General features: G+C 36.9%; 1 protein-coding gene across 2 annotated transcripts; it reads left to right on the top strand.

Annotated features, from left to right (window-relative positions):
- Nucleotides 1–16,023: 16,023 nt before the first annotated feature.
- LOC140965866 (uncharacterized) lies at nucleotides 16,024–20,212 on the top strand. Of its 2 annotated transcripts, XM_073426095.1 has the most exons (3): nucleotides 16,024–18,708; nucleotides 18,862–19,286; nucleotides 20,056–20,212. In XM_073426095.1, exons 1-2 carry the CDS (start codon nucleotides 16,212–16,214, stop codon nucleotides 19,257–19,259), a joined length of 2,895 nt encoding a protein of 964 aa, XP_073282196.1. In that variant the 5' UTR covers nucleotides 16,024–16,211; the 3' UTR covers nucleotides 19,260–19,286; nucleotides 20,056–20,212. The 2 variants fall into 2 exon arrangements, with proteins under 2 accessions (XP_073282196.1, XP_073282187.1); XM_073426086.1 differs by lacking the exon at nucleotides 20,056–20,212 and having other exon boundaries at nucleotides 16,025–18,708; nucleotides 18,862–19,426.
- The last annotated feature ends 936 nt before the right edge of the window (nucleotides 20,213–21,148 follow it).

Below are 21,148 nucleotides of genomic sequence, written 5' to 3' on the forward strand. Positions count from 1 at the left end.
AACATGAGCTATTGCAGCTCATTGGAGAATATAGTGTTCGAAATGCGTTCGAAGACACTAGGACACTCGATCCTTCAATTGGTATCAGAGCGGGTTGTTTTAAGAAGAAAATTTGTTACTTTAAAGTAGTGTTAAAAGCTATTTAAAAGTATTTCACACAATTTTCAAAACTATTTGAAAATATTTATATGTCGCTCTTTAGTAAAGAGTTGAGAGGATTGGCTCTGCAACTATCGTTGTAGCCACTTCCCTAGATTCTTAGCTTCGGGGTTTTAATCAGCCTGCAGTGGACTGAGAATCATCTGCAAAGATGCACAACTAAACTGCTCGAACAAGATTTCAGTTGCAAGCCTATCAGGTCAGCTGTTCTTCAGACGAAACTCATCCGTGTTGGGATGTTGGTCGATTTAATCACCAGCTGAACTCCACGAGAGCTTAGTAAGAGACTGCTCGATCAATTGTGTAAGCACAGAAGTCAAGTTCAAGGCAGTTTAACTTGTTTCTCTAGCAAATTGAACTCACAACCGATGCAACGTTTCAAACAATCAAGCAACCAGTTGATGGTATATCCAGTTCTGTCACATAAACCAACTGATATCTAATGTTGTTTAAATTATGCTATTATTGTAAAAATTTTTCCTTTTAAACTGATGTATGTACTCAGATGTAAATACAAGGAAATTTATTAATAAACATCATGTTTGTTCAGCTGTGTTTCGTTGTGACTGAATGGATATTTCCAGATCTCTTGTCTACATTGCATGAATGATTATCACCTCTGAATTAATGACTAAATAAATATTTTTCAAATACGGGTTTTAAAATTCAGATTCTGAGGAGGAGTTTTTTCTTTTATCCTCAAACTGAAAATCGTTTTTCGATCAATTTTAAAATACAGTTGATGAGAAAAATTCTTTCTTCTTTTTGTCAATCGAAAAGTATTTTCTCAATACATTTAAAGGGTTTATCAATTCAGTTTTGGAGAGGGAGTTTTTCTTTATTCCTCTATCTCTAAATGGTTTTCAAAACTTCTTTAATTCAGTTCTTGAGGGGGAGCTTTTAACGATATTTGAATGTTCTAACCCTTGAACTGAATATATTGTGCTTAACTGCTCATGTTTTGTGATCATCAAAAGGGAGAGATTGTTGGAACTTTTTAAGTTCGCAATCTTGATTTTGATGTTAACAAACTTGTTATTTTGTGTTTGTAATAATCAACTTTAGCGTGCAGAAGCTAGGATTCGCAAATTGAAAATCTAACTGATCGCACAAACTGAATCAGTCTAACTGTTACATCAATTGAGCAGTCCAGCTGTTTGTCCAGTTGATAGGTGGTTCACCAGAAGAACCTCAGAAGCCTGACCAACCAAAGGAGTTTTCAACTGATGAAGAAACCTAGCTGATCAATCCAACTGAACGAAAGGGAAATAAGTTTAACTGACGAGTCAACTGATTTCACTAGCCCAACTAAAGATCAGTTCAGCTGACCAGTCCGACGCATCAGTCAGAATCTTTCAGTTGTAGATGAAGACAAACTCTTTCAGTGGATTCCAGCTCTGCGTGAAGATACAAAGCCTTTGTCCAGTCAAAGGACAATAATAGACGTTGCATTAGAGCATTAAAGACAAAACGTTTCAGAAAGGCAGTCGAAAAGTCGAGACACAAAGTCCAAGAAACAAATTCAAGATGCAACGGATATAATAAATGAGTCTCACTGTACGATCAGTTTTTCCCGCCTATATAAAGAGAAGATCAATGAAGACTCGATATACAGAGAGAAGAAGCTTCAAAGCAAATAAGAGAGGAAAGAAAGGGCACGCATATTGCAAATCAGCTTTCAGAAGCAATCAGCCCAGAGGGACACTTCAACGTGTTATCAGCTTAGTATAGAAGCCTATATCCCTCAGTGTGTGAGAACATCCTTGTCCGGTTCTAACACACGAAATCTCTCAACAACTCAAATATCGTCTTGCACAAAGATGTTAAACTTGTGTATGTAGTCTTTGACACATAGACGTTAAAGAAGTGTTGGCTGGAAGGTGTTGCCTTCAGTCATAGCTAGGAGTTCAGTTTAGGCAGTAGTGTATGTCCTAGCTGAGTGGGTTTGTACAAAAGTCTTGTATAAATCAAAATATTTTAGTGGATCCTACCCGTGGTGGTAGCTAGAAGGAGTGACGTAGGAGCAGTTGAAGTCTCCAAACATCCATAAACATATATTGTGTATTTTACTGATTAACTGTTGTTTTCAAATTGTTTTGATCAGTTAGAGCATCCTTCAGTTCAGTTGTCACCATAACTGAACTGAAGAATGAAAAAACTAATCTAGTCTTTCTCAGTTATTCAGTTTACATAAGTTAAAATGTTTTCTAATAACAGTCTTCTTCACGAAGGATTACTTCGAGTTTCTTCTGCTTGATTTTTTAAACCAAACTCGATTTAATTTATAGGAGTTCATATTCTTAGAGCACGACCTATTGCTGCTCATTGGAGAATGTAGTGTTCGAAATGCCTTCGAAGGCACTAGCACACTCGATCCTTCACTATTCAGTTCAGGTCTTCAGCTCGGTTATTGATTGGTTTGTCAAACTTTGAAACTTATAATTTCCAACAGATGCCTCTAAGCTCCAAAAAGTCAAGTTGTTGTATTGGAATATCGTGGAAATTCATATCAAGAAGAATATTCCAACCGATGGGGAACTTCTCATCATTAAAATTGAAAAAGGCGAAGAACAAGAAAAGAAGAAAGAATCGAAGTAGTCGACCAGTAAAATAAATTCACCAGTTAAAGAGACCAAAAAATAATTGGTTCTTTCATCTTACTTTGAGGATGATGGAGATAAGATCCCACTTATTCAAGTTTTAGTGTGATTAAGAAACTTGGGGAGCCTAAGGAAAATGTTGTCAAACAAAAGGACAAGGATTAGAAGCCCAAGATCGAGAAGATCAAGCTGATCAAACATTTCCACGAACCAATCCGATTGCCTCCAATTCCAGCTGTTCCAGTTTCTAGTCTAAAGGGAATATCAATAAATAAATCAGAAGAGACTTTCTACTAGTCCAATTTGCTTCTTATTCACCCGAAGGCCAAAGGAAAGGAACTTCTTGTGGCGGAACCCAAAATGTCCAACATTCAAGCTGCCATTAATCTCACAATGGAGCAAGTGAACCAAAGTGCAAATGAGAAGATGACTGAGTTTGATAATGGGTGGATTTTCAGATTGTTGTCCATTTTGAGTTGATAAGGAATTAAAAATGAGTGAAGCAAGTGGCTGCTCTAGAACAGAAGATGCCTAAATGTGCTGAGATAGAAGTTATCTCTGAAACTCTCTAACGGATAGTGCGACGAACCATGTCTTAAAATACTACTACTTTAATATTTGTGGAAAAATGTAAAATTTTCTTATTAAATAATTTGTTATAAATATAACTCGTAAAAAAATCACGGTCACCACTCGTACTAAAAATAAAGTTAATATTAAACATCCATCATTTGAAAACCCCCACTAAAAACCCAAGTAAAAAACGACTACCATAATTTGAAAAAATCTAACATAATATAAAAGTTCAGCATACTAGTCACCAAAATCAGTGCAATAAAAGAAGAGTAAATAGATGTAAAATGTGCATAATAAAAACTCGTGAACTACAATGTCCTCGGATTTGCACTGCCGCTAGTCCGAGCATGCTCACTGGTCACCGTCTCCCGTCTCCTCAACTACATCATCTGCATCGATCAAGTCTAGTGAGCCTAATGATTCAACAGGCATAAATCATGAATAACAAGTAATACGTAATAAAATTCATTTAATTTAAAAATAGCTCGTACGTAGCATAATATAAGAATAAATACATATAACACAACTTTCCTATATAAAAATTTTCATAAAATCATATTTTCATATTCGTCATAATAATCGTAATCGTAAATCATTTTGTGTAGAGTTATGTTCAATACAAGTGGTCCATAACATAAATCATTTGATCAAGCTAAACCACAATACTGGGTCGGCAGGGTTCACCACAGCCCTTGGGCTGGATTTCCACTCCCTAACATAACATAATTCCTCCGAAGAGGTTGAAGAGGTCCCCTGACACGTTCTCCGGCTTCCAAACCCATAACATAATTTGGCCACAAGACAAATCGCATACCTCAAAAATAACTATTTTGCACGTCATACATAATTACAAACATCGTGAACCTCGTTAGGTCGTCCTCAGACTTGCTGTCCTAACATACTAAAATTTATACCCAAAACAGCCCCTAAGGTGCATTCGGACACGTACGACTCCCGAATTAACTAGAATCCCTTAGGACATACCAATCGACTCGGGACTCGACCCATACATAAAATACATCCTAACCTACTGCCCAAGGCCCTAAACCAGCCCTAAACTATGTCGAACCACGTACCGTGTACAACGAAGAAAATAGAGACAAGATGGCCAAAGAGTGACGTTATGGCACTTATGCGCTCCATACGACTTCCTATCGACTCTAACTCAAACCAAGCCCAAAAAAAGCCCTAGACTCGACCCTTAGACACCACATAAAACTCTGGTCCAGCCCATTCACATGCACCAGCCCTTAACCAACACAAAACAATAGCCCTAAGTCGCGAACAACCCCCATGCATGCAAGCTTGTAACTTACGGCTCCAGCAGCTATTTCCACCCAACCGGACCCTAACCAACCATTACCAAACCTACGTCGAGACCCTAAGACTCTGCCTACACCCTAGCCATGCACCCTGTGTTGGATCTCGGTTTTCTACACGCCCAAACGCAGCGGAAGTTTTAAAATTTTTATTTTATTTTGAAAATCAAAATATATTTGATAGGGCGTTCGTATGGTTTTTAATAAAACATTCATAGGATGTTTAGAAAATTATACCTTTGGTGAATTAATCACACGACTCCAACTATTCCGGATTTAGCGGAGATAGCTCTTGATGAAATCCCTACGAACTTTCTTCAGGAACTCCTTTCTTCTAATCAGGTCCACGACTAGATGGTTTGATCCTCTTCTAATTTGCACTAGAAAAAGTAGAAGAAATTTTACGTAGGAGATTGAAATTTGAGAGGCGGCTCAAACTTCTTCCTCAAGAGAGGTGGCCGAATTTTTTTTTCTTTTGGAAGAGTGATTCTCGAAAATATGGTGGTAGGAGGCTAGGGTTTTGACTTCTCAAACCACTTTTATAATCAACCCATGATCTAATTATCATAGTATAATAATTGGGCCCTTTAATTAACATTAATGGGCTTGATTAATTAATTGGATTAGTCCAACTAATTAAATCAATTAATCAAGGTCCATTAATAACTTTAATTATTTAATATGTTAGACTTGTACTCTTACAAGCCCATTAAACATATTAACCACCATATTTAATTTATTAATTAATAAGCTCAACATTTGAGTTTAATAAATTAAATCATTTATAAATTCAACATTTGAATTTATTATTCAAATTATAAATTCAACTCCTTGAATTTATATCACCTCCAAAATTTAATATTTAATAAACCCAACATTTGAGTTCAATAAATTTAAATTCTCAAATTTTATAAATTCAACTCCTTGAATTTATTCTCTCAAAAATTAATTATCATAAATTCAACTCTTTGAATTTACTATATAATATAAATTCAACTTCTTGAATTTATTCTCTCAACGGGAACAAACGATCCAGTACTTGTGTGACCCTCAATGGTTCAGGGATACAGCTAGCCGTGGGTTCACAACTCTTTGTGATTCAGGACATAATTCTTTATTCGGGCTTACCCTAGTTAGCCCCATTCTTTTCATCAACACCTTGATTAAGAATGTCAGAACTCATTTCTGATTGCACCCATCGGATCATGGTAAGAGCGTCTAGTAGCATCGCCCCATGATCCCCTAGGTATCACTGATAGTGCCTGCAAGAACCAGTCGATTATGATTAACGTACATTACGGTCCCTTCATCTCATATATCCCGATCGAATCTACAACCATTGGTTCATCGAGGGTTGCATATTAATTCGATAACTATGTGATAACTATAAATAGTGGCATCGCATGTACCGTTCGAGAACTCCTTCTCTAACGTACATCTCATACTCTGGCCAGAGATTCCATGCACTATAATTTCATCAGATCATATAGGATATCCACACCCGCAGGTGAACGGTGAATCCCCGACTACAATGCACTGGCTCCTATATGTTCCGCAATTGTACCCAACCTCACCACCTGATGACTCTCCTGGAGCTGGTAAACGAGTCAAACCACAGCCCTAGCATATAGAGCCTCAGTGTTGTCCCGGGTTGTAAGGACTAATGGTGCACAATCATAACCACGGACTTATCCTCTCGATGAATGATAACCACTTGAAAAGTCCGAGGGAGGGTTATTTGGTATAATCATCATATGACTACCCATTTGCATGTTTGGACATCTCTATGCCCTTACCAAGAAACGCAGTACACAACATCACAGATGCTAGTCTCGAGCTCAAGCGACCTTTATCCATGTTTCAGGCGGCTGAATCGACTAGGAACGAATTTAGATCATACAGTGTTTACAAACGAGTTTCAACATCGAATTACGATTCATTTGTATTAAAGTATAATCAAGGTCTTTATCTATGTTTGATAACATAGGTATACAGATAAAGAAATAACAAACCATGAAATAATGAATTATATTAAAATAAAGTTTGTTAATTACAACTGAGTCAATAAAATTCCTAGCCAACAGTTGGCTTGCAGGGCATCTACTCTAACACCCTGGTCCATCCATCAACCAAATCCGACATGAAACCCCTGCACTACCCCTTTGGTGTGGCCATGTGCTTGTTTTAGTTTCCTACTGTACAGCAGCCCTTTGCCCCATCATGAACCATCTAATGACATCTAAACACACCCAAGAACATCCCCATACGTAGCAGCAAGCCCTAGGTACTTCCCAACGAAGGTGACGATCAAAACTAGAAGAAAACGTAGAAGTTCATGCGTATTTCGTATCGAAACAAGTTTTAATAATGCTCTAGCATACATATAATCAAACCAATGAACTTTCATGCATATTTTATATCAAAATAGAGTATATAACATGACCGATGCATAAAGAAAAGGTTTAGACATGCCTTTATGTTGAAACGCATGATATATCGACAAACGAACGTGTGGGAAAACGGAGGCCGAAAGTAGACGGATTGCTGCGTTTAATGGCTCGAAAAGTGGTTAAATTTATCAAGTATGGTAGTGTGATGCTTGCCCAAGGTTGCTGCTGGGAGGAATCTGAAAAAAAAATCCAACCCTTAGGCCTTGAAACTTTCAGCCAATGTGTGTGAAAATTGGGTGTGTTATTGTGTATGTTGTGTGTGTGCGTGAGATGTGAAAGAATTAGGGCTAGGACTCTTTTATATATTGCTTAGAATATTTATTAGGTGTTTAGTTTAATTAAAACACCATTTAAAATTAATAATTAAGCCCTCACAGTTTAAATTACTAATTAAGCATTCAAATTTTAAATTAAGAGTCATACAATTTTAAAATTCTACCCGTAATTAAATATTACCTAACTAGATTAATAAATTCATTAAAATAGTTATTAAAATATTTTATTTCGAATGAATGTATTTAAATTCCTTAATTTCGAATTTTGCTAAAAAAATGTTTAACGTCTCTTTTTCACCTGATAATTTAATTTTAGCCCTTAAATATTAAAATTTATAAATCCTTTAAAATACTTAATTTCTTGGCTTAAAATAAAAAATTACTTAAATTTTTAACATCTTAATTGTCTCCGGTCTCCTTTCACGGTTCGTCATCGAATATTCGTCTGAAAAACTAAAACCTAAGAAAACATTTAAATTACATAATAAAATAAATATATATACATTTAAAATAATTTAACACGTAGCATGCGTTACTTAGATTATTAAATAAATAAATAAATTATTTCGATCATGCATGAGGTTTACATGTACTAATTTTATCTTATGATAATTTCTTAATTCAACAAAAGAAGGACAATTTTGTGGCTCACAGTCCAACCGCCAAGGACTATGCCCCATGATCAGCCAGCTTGAAAATGATGCATTTTCTGTGTCGCTCAAAGTTAAAGTCATGAGAGAGGACTAAGAACTTTTGGTCGTTGAGGACACAACGGTCGGACCAATATTTGATTTCGTCGAAAGCCTAGTCGTTCTGCAGACTGAGATGAAAGAATTTGCAGAGAATCAGACCAATGGTCAGGTGGACCAGTCCAAAATGATGAATGAAGAAGAGCCAAACCCTTCCTCACAACCAACACAGTCAGAAGATATCCTTGAGATTCCCCTAATATGTGTGGACAAAGTTGTAAAGTTACTGTCATAATTTGAATTTGATCAGTCCAATGTTAAATGAAGTATTATGACAGCTGTCAATTAGTTGGAGATAGGTAGTTATGAACATACATATAAATAGGGAAGCCCGACACTATCTTGTATAATTGAACTCATTTTTACTGAAATAAAGTTTTTTACATTTTCAGGTCCACGACTTTCTTCGTGTGAAGCTCTGCACAATTCCATGTGCTCTGCACAATTCCATGGAGTATTGATGCAGGTTGAAGACTATCTAACATGGTATCAGAGCTTTGATTGCTTCCGCAAGTTTAATCGTCTTCGTTAATCATCTTCGTTAATGGCGGCGAATCCTCTCAACATTAGCTTCAATGATCCTCTTTATTTGCATCCTTCGGATACTCCTGGAGTTTCTCTAGTGTCTGATCCATTGATCGGTACTGAAAATTACGGTGTATGGAGTCGCGCTATGTTGCTTGCATTGCGTGCCAAAAATAAGCTTGGATTCATCACTGGATCTACTCGAAAACCAGCAGAAAATCATCCTACATTTCATCAATGGGAACGATGCAATGCTATCATTTTATCCTGGATCATGAGCTCCGTTTCTAAGGAAATTTTCAGCGGTATCATATATTGTACAGAGGCTGCTGGTGTTTGGGCAGATCTGAAGGAGAGATTTGATAAAATTTGTGGATCGCGCATCTATACTCTTCATCGGGAGATTGCACTTCATTCACAGAGTTCTTCCACCATTTCTGTATATTTCTCGCATTTGAAGAAGCTATGGGATGAATACGCTTCACTTGTTACTCTACCATCGTGCAGCTGTGACACTGCCAGAGCATATATTGAACATGATCAACACCAACACCTTCTTCAATTTCTCATGGGCTTAAATGAGGTCTATGGACACATTCGGAGTCAAATCCTTACGATGAATCCTTTACCATCGGTTAATCAAGCTTATTCCATTCTCAGCCAAGAGGAATCCCATAGGAATGTTCTTTCCTCTTCATCAATTATTAATGTGCCAACGGCAGCCTTTTACTCCTCATTGAATAAAGGAAATGATTCGATAAAATGTGAGAATTGCAATATACCTGGCCACACGAAGGATCAGTGTTTTCGGCTAATCGGTTATCCTCCTGGTCACAAGTTATACAAGAAATTCCCTCAACATAAGAACGACAAATCTAGACATGTGTCACAGCAAAAACCTTTCAGGGCATCCGTGAACCACACTGATTCTACTACTGCAGCTTGTGGAGTTTCTCATGAATGCTCCAAGGGAGGTTCTAATATGGCTCATACATTCACTGATAATCAATATCTCCAACTATTGCGGTTGCTTGATCATTTTCCTGCTTCTACAGATCATACAACCAACAATGGAGGTAACTTTACCAGTTTAATGACAAATGCTAAATCTAATGAATGGATTTTGGATAGTGGTGCGAATGCTCACATTACAGGTACTTCGAGTGTTCTGCAAAATCCTAAGCCATGCAATTCATCTACTGATTCTGTCAGATTACCAAATGGTAAATCCATCAGCATCTTTTCTACTGGTTCTGTTCAGATCTCACCATCTTGTACCTTGCCAAACGTGTTACATGTCCCTGATTTTAGCTTCAATCTTATATCCATCTCACAGTTCACCAAAGACCATCAGTGCTTTGTTGTTTTCTATCCAAATTTTTGCTTATTTCAGGACCTCTTAACTGGGAAGATCATGGGGATTGATAAACAAAAGCATGGATTATACTATCTTGATCGAATTCCGGCCGCTGTAGCTTCTGCTGATCACTCAACCATAAGGCCCTGTCTTAGCTCTTGTAGTAGTTCATCTTTTGTATCAAATCCTTGTAGTCTTTCTGCTTGTAAGAATGAAGATGTTGATATATGGCATAAGAGATTTGGTCACTTGTCTGTCTCGCGTTTGCAATACTTACCTTTTGTCAAGAACAAGTTTTTTAAAATGCACTGTCCCATTTGTCCACTAGCAAAACAAACCAGAAATCCCTTTCCTACTCATGAAAGATCAACTTCTAATCGTATCTTTCAATTACTTCATGTTGATATATGGGGTCCTTATAGAACACCAACTCACAATGGTGCACGTTTTTTCCTTACCATGGTCGATAACTTCTCGAGGTGCACATGGGTTTTCCTCATGCAATTTAAATCTGATACACTACAGATTCTAAAGAGCTTCATGGCCTTTGTTTCAACACAATTTAACAAACAAGTTCAGATTCTTAGGACTGATAATGCATTAGACTTCTTTAACAATGATTGTAGCTCTTTTCTCACATCCTTGGGAATCATTCATCAAAGCTCTTGCCCGTATACTCCCCAGCAAAATGTCTTAGTTGAGCGAAAACATCGCCATATTCTCAACATAGCTCGTGCTATCAAGTTTCAAGCTTCAATACCCGATCCTTATTGGGGTGAGTGTGTTTTGCATGCTGCTTATTTGATTAATCGAATTCCCACTCCGTTGCTATGTAATAGAACCCCTTTTGAAATGTTATTCAAAAAGTCTCCTTCTTTTGGGCATCTCAAAATATTTGGATGTCTTTGTTATGCTACTAACCTTAAACCAATTGATAAATTTGATGTTCGTGCAAAGCCGTGTGTATTTCTTGGCTATCCACTTCACCAAAAAGGATACAAGCTCTTGGATATGTCGACCAAGCAATTCATTGTGTCTCGGGATGTCATCTTCCATGAGGATATTTTCCCTTTTTCAGCTGCACCTTCATCTCTTAGCAATGTTTCCCAGCCTTTAATTTTTGATCATGATGATTTGGTTTTGCCTGCATCATCTAGTTCTCCTAATGCTATTGATCCTTCTTCTGTGGAAGTTAACATTCCACCTGTAAGACAGTCCACTCGAATCAGAAAACCTCCTCTTTGGAGCAATGATTATGTCTGCTCCAATATCTCCTCGAACACACACTCTTCCACAGCTCATAACATCTTTGACTACCTCTCTTACAAAAGGTTATCCCCGTCTTACCAATCCTTCTTGGCCTCTGTCTCCACTCTTACTGAACCACAATCTTACCATGAGGCTGTTTCTGATCCGAATTGGCGTGAAGCCATGGCTAAAGAGATTGCAGCCTTGGAGGCCAACAATACATGGGAAGTAGTTCCTCTGCCCCCTGGAAAAAAACCGATTGGTTGTAGATGGGTTTATAAAATTAAATACAAAGCCGATGGGAGCATCGAACGTTTTAAAGCCCGGCTTGTTGCCAAAGGGTACACCCAACAATACGGAATTGACTATGAGGATACATTTTCTCCTGTAGCAAAGATTGTTACTGTTAGATGCCTTCTCACCGTGGCAGCAGCGAAACAGGGGGATTTGCATCAAATGGATGTGACAAATGCGTTTCAACAAGGTCATTTGGACGAAGAAATATACATGTCCATTCCTCAAGGGTTTGACAAAACACGAGAGAATGTTGCTTGTAAACTCCGTAAATCGCTTTATGGTCTAAAGCAAGCATCCAGGCAATGGAATTCAAAATTTTCTCAAGCACTGATACATGGTGGTTTTAGTCAGTCCATGCATGATAATTCGCTCTTCGTTAAGCAGCAAGGGGGGTTGATCACTATACTTCTGGTTTACGTTGATGACATAGTCATTACTGGAAATGATGAGGATGCCATCAAGGATCTTAAAGGTTATCTCCATGCTACCTTTGACATCAAAGATCTTGGACACCTGAAATTCTTTTTGGGTATTGAGGTAGCTCGCTCTAAAGCTGTAATTTGTATAAATCAGCGCAAGTATGCTTTGGAATTATTGTCAGAGGTAGGCATGGTTGGATGCAAGCCTTTTGACACGCCTATGGAGCAACACCTCAAACTCACCACACTTGAGTTTGATCAATCTACAAACTCTGCTGGATCTTCTTCTGAATCTGACCCACTACTATCTAATCCATCGAGTTATCAGCGCTTAATTGGTCGCCTCATTTACCTCACCATCACTAGACCTGATATCTGTTATGCTGTGCAAGTTCTTAGTCAGTTCATGCACTCACCGAAGAAGTCTCATTTGATTGCAGCCTATCGCATTGTTGGCTATTTAAAGAAGACTCCTGGTTTTTGTCTTTTCCTATCCTCCACGAATGATCTTCAATTATCTGCATATTGCGATTCGGATTGGGCTTCTTGCCCTATGAGCCGCAAATCTACTACTGGCTATGTCATCAAACTTGGATCTTCTATTGTTTCTTGGAAGACAAAGAAGCAACACACAGTTTCCCATTCATCAGCTGAAACGGAGTATCGTTCCATGGCCATGACAGCATGCGAAATAATTTGGCTTCGAGGTCTTCTTGGTGACTTAGGTGTTTCCTTTAACAAAGCTACACCTCTTTATTGTGACAACGAATAACGTGATTCGTACTGCTCACATTTCCACACAAGTTCAACCAGCTGATGTCTTTACCAAAGCATTGGCATCTGACCAGCATCATTTTTTAATCTCCAAGCTTGGAATGCTTAATCTATTCCAAGCTTGAGGGGGGATGTTAAATGAAGTATTATGACAGCTGTCAATTAGTTGGAGATAGGTAGTTATGAATATACATATAAATAGGGAAGCCCGACACTATCTTGAATAATTGAACTCATTTTTACTGAAATAAAATTTTTTACATTTTTCTCTTCATCTCTTTCTTCGTGTGAGGCTCTGCACAATTCCATGTGCTCTGCACAATTCCATGGAGTATTGATGCAGGTTGAAGACTCTCTAACATCCAAAATGGATCGTTATTCTCCAATGATACCATACCAAACAGTTGAGAATGAAGAAAATTATACTGAAGAAGGATTTAACTAAAACTCTGCCAATAACGTTTACTGGTGAGAAAATGATTGAAGTTTCGACTTATTCTCCAAAGGTTGTATCTGACAAAGAACTGATTTTGCACAGCGCTATATGGGAACAAGTTAAAATAGAACTTGAAATTTTGCACAAGAAGGATGAACCACAGACCCAACCGCAGCCTAAATCGAAACCAAATCCAGCCGTTGATGCCATGATTATAATCCCATCTGGTGGTAATTTAGGGCATCAATTCGACCCTTCTTCTCCTCCTCGCAATTTTTTGTTTATCTAAACATCCTGACTCTCCAACCAAGAATCCATTCAATTATCTCATGTCCCAAATGATCGTCATTTCCCAATCCATTCATGACATTGAAGTCAAGAACTAGGCTCACCAAGTGATGTTTGATGGTTTCAAGGCTCGAGTAATAAAAATATAAACAACATTGACTCCCAAGTTCGTGCAACCACTGCTGCTCAATCTTAGATTAAAATTCAAGTCGTCACTGTAAATTGAGAATTGGCAGCTCAACTTACTTGAGCCCAAATCGATATGGATGCAGAGTTGAAAGTCGAAGTGGCTCAAGTTCGATAGCATATGGATGAACGGTTTGATACTTTGAGCAGCCAATTGCATGAAATTCTAGAATATATGCAACGTGATGATGCCAAAAGGGGGAAGTGGTGGACTACGAGAAGATTGAAGAGCAAAAACGGCGAGCTGAGAGGGTAAAATACGAAGCATCTAAGAGAGTTGAAGAAAGAAGAAGGGAAGATAATAAAAGAAATAGATGAGGTGGCAGTGGTTCGAGTCATAGACGTTAGATTTTATATTTTATATGTAGATGTATTAGGACTTATTTTTCTGCACCAGCATAATGAAATTTCATTTCTTAATGAAATTCATTTTTTTAACTCATTGTTTTCATTGTTCCTATAATTTTTGTATAGATTTGCAGCTTAGTTTTGTCATCATATAATAGGGAGAAATTGATAGAATAATTATCCTAAGTTATGGTGATTGATAAAATAACATTAGTTGTTTCAAGAAACCAACAACTATATTATATGTATTTCAGGTTTCCTACCGCTGATACAAAGTTCAGCCGCTCCAATGTATCATTCTTTACAAGTGGCAGATCATCTAAGGTCTAACAGGACATATTGAATGAAGACAATTACAATCCAACCGCCGGTCAGAAATGAGCAAATCAATGAGGATATGCTACTTTTAATCATTCTGAAAACTGCAAGTTTTAGCATGAATAACACTATTTCACCAACTCATGATGTGATAGAATGTTTCTTAAAGTGACCTAAGTTAAAATACGTTTAAGAGGTTATCAAGCTAAAGCCGAAAGAGCCAAGGGAATATTTAATGGCATTTATTACAGTGTACGATGTTTATAGATACAAGACTACTCTATTGGAGACAAGCACAAATGATCGTTGAAAAGCAAATATGTTGTTGGAGCTCTTCAACTATTTATATGAATGCAAATTCATATTCAGAAGAAGAACTCCTGCGCATCTCTCAATCTGCACTATCACGAGATTCTGAGCACAATTAAGCGATCACATTTTCAAGCTGCTCTCTTTGCACTCGCATATCAAAACCTATCAGATCATTCAAAGATCTTAGTAAAATGATTACTAAGATTTTCAACTGACACATTTGATGACTCCTAGTTGAAGTGAATAGTTACAAATAGATGTAAAACCAAGGTCTTTTATTGGAATCATCCCTTATAAATAGAATAAGAGGTGAAATAAGAATGTTTATCTCCGAATATCCATAAACAATTTGTTATCTACTTTATCGCACTCTATCTTTCCAGTCGTTTCTTATTATTTATTGTCTTATTTGAATATATATATTGTATCACTAGCTTAACCGGACCTTTTCCACACTTGTTTATTCTTTAGTGATCTAGTGAAGCCAGCCTTTCAAGGATATTAGTTTTACTAGCCTAAAACTGTTAAAACGACTCGTCTTTAAGAAAATATTTGCAGCGTTTATTCACGTCCCTCTAATCTTTTTTCCGATCCCAACAAACTAGTCACAATAAATGAGGAGTATAAAGTAATTATCTTAATTTCATGGTGTATGCTTAAAATGACCATATGATTTATAATATAAAACAAAATCAATAAAATATTATAAAATAAAATAAATTTTGAAAATAACAAAAAATTAGCCTACTTAAATAATTAATTCAATGAATTGTAATTATCTTGTATAAAAAAAACCAACTTATACACACAAAACGTGCACGTATATAGGATTGTATATTTAATTATTTTGGAGCAAAAATATAGAATATGCAAAAATGTGGTCACAGTGAGGATTCATGTGCGCACTTGTGAGTCTAAATTTTAGCAATTAAGAAAGCAGCTTAGTAATGAGATAGCAACCCTTGCTGACCAAATGATAGCATTCAGTAATCTTGATAACCACAAGCCAAATCCAACACCATTTATGTAGCAGATGGACTCATGAGTATTACATGCTTAATTTTCAATGGAAAATTTATTTTTCATCGTCACATCTCATGAACCAAACGATAGTACATCTCTCAATGATCTTAGCCCTTAGTCCCAACGAGGCAACTCTCGTAGCGACGCCTTGCAAACATGCCCTTTAAGGCCTTGCAAGGTGACAAAGAACACACTATATGTATCGTAAAGAAGATACACGATGCACACAGAATCAAATGATTCAAAAATAAGTGGCCATGATCAACGTCCTCCGTGCGAAGATATCGATGAAAATGCCAGCAAATATCTATTTGATATAAAGCTATTAATCATGTTTGATGTTATTATTCTGTAGTGGGAGAGTATAAGCATAAAGCTTCTTTATGCAAAGATATGCGCCTCTTTAAATTTATCTCAATCAATACAACAACGCAAGAACCTCCTTTTTCTTTATTTCTTTAGATTTTTTTTATCTTATTGCTTTATATATTTCTTGTCTTCCTCTCCTCATCCTTTGCATCAACAAAAATAGCCAAATCTTGGGCCTAAATCATGTGTAGTATGGCTTTGGCACATCCATTTTTCCTTTTTCTGTTCATGTTTTCTTCGTTTTTTTCTTGCCTTGCTACCACTGAGATTCAATCTAGGTTCTTTGATCTTGCGAAGAGTACACTCTCGGGGAATTATTCAGGCAAATGGGACGACGGAAAAGGGACCGGTTATTGCAATTATACTGGGATATCTTGTGATGATCAAGAAAATGTTGTGCAGATTGATATTTCTGGATGGTCTCTATCTGGGAAATTTCCTATTGATCAGGTGTGCTCCTTTCTTCCAAAACTACGGGTTCTTCGTGCAGGCAACAACAACTTTGATGGGAACTTCCCTCGTGGCATCGTGGCCTGTACTTCGTTGGAAGAACTAAATATGAGTCATGGACATTTGACGGGTTCATTACCAGATTTCTCTCTATTGAAATCTTTAAAGACTCTTGATCTTTCTTACAACCGTTTTTCGGGTTATTTCCCTTTATCAATCATAAATCTCACAAATCTTGAGGTGCTGAATTTTAACGAAAACGAAGGGTTCAGCTTGTGGAAACTGCCACACAACATATCGAGTTTGATCAAACTTAAGTCCATGGTGCTGACTACTTGCATGCTGTTTGGCGAAATCCCGAGCACTGTTGGAAACATGAGCTCCTTGATTGACCTTGAATTGAGTGGCAATTATATGACGGGACGAATTCCTAAAGAACTTGGAAAGCTAAAGAATTTGAAGCAGATGGAACTTTACTACAACCAACTCGACGGTGAAATACCCGAGGAGCTTGGAAATTTGACAGAACTAAGAGACTTAGACATGTCTGTAAACAAATTAAGTGGCAGCATACCAGAATCCATATGTTGGCTCCCGAATCTGAGAGTTTTTCAACTTTACAACAATAGTCTAACAGGGGAAATCCCGGCTGTTATTGCAAACTCAACAACGTTAAACACGTTGTCCCTTTACGACAACTTCTTGACAGGTGAAGTCCCACAAAACCTTGGAAAGTCATCAGCCATGGTTGCCTTGGATTTATCTGAGAATCATCTTTCGGGGAAACTTCCCGAAGGGTTGTGCAGCGGAGGGAAACTGAACTACCTACTCATGCTTCAGAACGCGATCTCTGGAGAACTGCCTGGAAGTTACGCAAAATGTGAGTCTTTAATCCGTTTTCGTGTTAGCAGTAATGATTTGGAAGGAAATATACCAGAAGGGATATTTAGTCTTACTCATGTTTCGATAATCGATGTGGCGTATAATCATTTGAGTGGTTATATTCCAACATCTATTGAAAATGCTAAGAACTTGTCAGAACTTTTCATGCAAGGGAACAAGATTTCAGGAGTTATCCCATCTGAAATCTCTCTTGCTGTTAACTTAGTTAAAATTGATCTTAGTAATAATCTTTTGGTTGGTCCCATACCTTCGAAAATTGGAGACTTGAGATTGCTCAATCTTCTTCTTCTACAAAGTAACAACCTGAGTTCTTCGATCCCCGAATCACTTTCTTCACTGAAATCTCTCAATGTTCTTGATCTGTCAAGCAACCTGTTAACTGGAGAAATCCCAGAAAGTCTAAGTGAACTGCTTCCCAATTCTTTAAACTTTTCGAACAATCGTCTTTCAGGACCAATTCCCATGTTATTCGTAAAGAGTGGATTGTTGGAGTGTTTTTCAGGCAATCCAAACCTCTGTATGCCTTCTAATCGTTACTCGTCTGATCATAACTTTCCGGTATGTTCTCAAGTTTATAACCGGAAGAAAATAAACCACGCTTGGCTTATCGGGGTCTCTTTAGGAATCGTAGTTCTTGGAACCATCCTGTTTCTAAAAAGATGTCTAAGCAAAGACAAGAAAATGATTGGAAATGAGGATACAGTTTCATCATCAGTTTTTTCATACGATTTCAAGTGTTTCCACCGGTTAACCTTTGATCAACAAGAGATCATGGAGGCCATGGTGGAGAAAAACATCGTGGGGTATGGAGGATCCGGGACCGTTTACAAGATTCATCTGAAGCATGGGGAACTTGTTGCTGTCAAGAAACTCTGGACCAGTCGAAAAGCTAAAGATTCACCTCCTGAGGACCAGTTGATTCTTGATAAAGGACTCAAAACCGAGGTAGAGACTCTAGGAAGCGTTAGGCACAAGAATATTGTGAAATTGTACTGCTATCTTTCCAGTCCAGAATGCAGTTTACTTGTATATGAATACATGACAAATGGGAACCTTTGGAATGCACTTCAGAACGAAAAATTCTTCGTCTTGGATTGGCCTAAACGACACCAGATAGCGCTTGGGATTGCTCAGGGATTGGCGTATCTTCACCACGATTTGTTGTTTCCCATTATCCATCGAGATATCAAGTCTACCAACATACTTTTGGACGTTGATTACCAGCCAAAAGTCGCAGATTTTGGGATTGCTAAGGTTTTGCAGGCTAGGGGATCAAAAGATTCTACTACCACTGTTATTGCAGGAACATATGGCTACTTGGCACCAGGTTACATTCTTGATCATCTAAGCTTCACAATACTACAAAGTCATTTTGAACAACAAGTTTTTTTAAAAATATTTATTAGGCCTTCAAATAAAGCGTTTTCTAAACAACTTTCTCATCTAAAACGCACTCTAAATCTCTTTATTTTTGTGACAGAATATGCTTTTTCCTCCAAGGCAACGACTAAGTGCGACGTGTACAGTTTTGGGGTTGTATTAATGGAACTAATAACAGGTAGAAAGCCGGTTGAAGCCGAGTTTGGTGACAACAAGAATATCATATATTGGGTTGCCACTAAGGTGGAGACTAAGGAAGGGGCGTTGGACATACTCGATAGACGAGTTTCGGGCTCATTCAAAGAAGAGATGATCAAAGCTCTTCGAATCGCCATACGTTGCACGTGTAGGACCCCAGCTCTACGTCCCACAATGAATGAGGTCGTTCAGTTGTTGATCGAGGCAGATCCGTGTCGATTCGAATGTTGCATGACATCAAACAAGTTGAAGGAAACTGCAGAAACCACTACCAAGCCTAAAAATAGCCTTGATCAATGATATTTTCAAGTCAGACATGGAGTATGGGTAAGTGAAAGCGTTGCATAAAAGGATAAGCTATAGTATTGGCTGTCTTTATGTTCCTAACATAAGTTGGAGTACACATGATATTTACTCTTTGGTCTTTGTAGTTGCTTATTGTAAATATTTTGAAAAATTTTGACCAAGCTACGTGCATATATGTGTGTGTGTGAGTGTGAGGGAGAGAGAGATTTATGAAAGTGACTCCTATTTTATATTTTTTTTACAGAAGCTATTTTTCATTCAAATCCATCATTGTTTTTACATGTTACATGAATATTTGTAAAAGGAATTAATGGTTCTGCAAGAATGGATCGAATTCAAAAGAAGCATACGAGAACAAACACAAAGTAGAGATGAATCATATTAAGACTTCTTAATAATTTTAAACCACGATATCGAATTCGAAAACGCTATAAACTAATCCTATGTACTCTAATAATTAGTCTTTACACTTGTTTTGTTACATCAAATTCATAATAAATTTGAGAATTTGTTCGAATGTGTTTCATGTGCTAGATCACAACACATGAAACTGCCCTACAACACATGAAATTGCCCTCATCAATGAGTTGACAACATGATCAACCTAATGTTAAATGATAATTAAATTAAAAAGAATATTTATGTCTATAAAATATTTTGAAAAAATTATGTATTTTACACCAATAAGTTGGATACACTTGGACCATGATGATCATCATTATTGGACCCAAAAAAAAGAAGGAAATAATTCTCTAGTTTTTTTTTTCAACTTATTTCCCTTTTTTTGCAGGTGAAAGAAGTCCAATCAAATGAAAGTGATTGTAGAGAAAAAGAATGTGCTGATTCGAAGGGACTCCTTTAGTTTGCATGAAAGTGGGGTTTCTGATTCTGCTATGTACAATTTGCGTATGATTTTTGGAGGGTTCTATTTTATCCTATCTTTTTTTTGTTTGCATTTAATAAATAATTTATTGGAAAAAGAATTTTATACATAGCTGATTGATGGGGATTTCATTGTCTCGATTGGAAAAGGGCACAAAAGTAAAAGCATTATCCTAATAATTAATTTTATAATTTCATCTTTACTTAAAAGTTCATACATATTCCGTTAGTAGTGTATTTAAAAGTATGTAACTTATCTCTCAAAAAAGAAATTTATGCAACTTACCTCCATATTTTAATATTTTCGTGTATCACAACTCACAATTAAAACAAATAAATATATATACATAGAGAGAGAGTGTGTAGGATCGGGTGAAATGTTTAGAATGATAGTATAAACACTTGATACAATTTTGTTTCTTATAGGTAATTTAACTGGGTTGACAACTAAATTATATATATTATCGAGTGTCGATATCAGTTGACTAACAAATAAGTGTGGAAAAAAGCTAGACTGACAGATTAGAACGAATCATCAACAAGGTTGGCTAAGTGAATTAAAAAGTAAACTGTAGTGTGGAAAATACACAACTATGTTTCTGAATGTTCAAAGATTCAAGCTCCTATGCCACCCTTTTTTCCGTTTGAAAGGTTCACACTAAAAGACTTTGGATTTATACAAGTGATTTGCAAGATCCCGGTTCAGTTTGGACTTAAATACTACAAAACTGAAACTACTGGTATATATCTCCTGATAATAGACAGTATGCAAACTGTTATTCGAATGTAATAAATTTCAATAACATCTTAGCATTTAATGATCCTTAAATGATCAGATGTAGTACTTTTTGAAAGTGCACTAGACTGGTTGATTTTTGTTCAGATGAAAGCTTGAATATTTAATCTTTCTCAGTAGTTGGATTCCTCTGTTGTTCAGATGAATTTCTTCTCTATATAAATTTCTGAAATAAAATATATGTTTCAAAGAAAAGTTTCGTTAG

Source organism: Primulina huaijiensis, chromosome 2, assembly GCF_012295235.1.
Source record: "Primulina huaijiensis isolate GDHJ02 chromosome 2, ASM1229523v2, whole genome shotgun sequence".
In the NCBI taxonomy this organism is placed as follows: Eukaryota; Viridiplantae; Streptophyta; class Magnoliopsida; order Lamiales; family Gesneriaceae; genus Primulina; species Primulina huaijiensis.

Coding starts and splice junctions, on each gene's coding strand:
- LOC140965866 (XM_073426095.1), top strand. CDS start 16,212: ATGTGTAGTATGGCTTTGGCACATCCATTTTTCCTTTTTCTGTTCATG. Junction 18,709..18,861: donor ATATGGCTACTTGGCACCAG/GTTACATTCTTG, acceptor TTTTTGTGACAG/AATATGCTTTTTCCTCCAAG.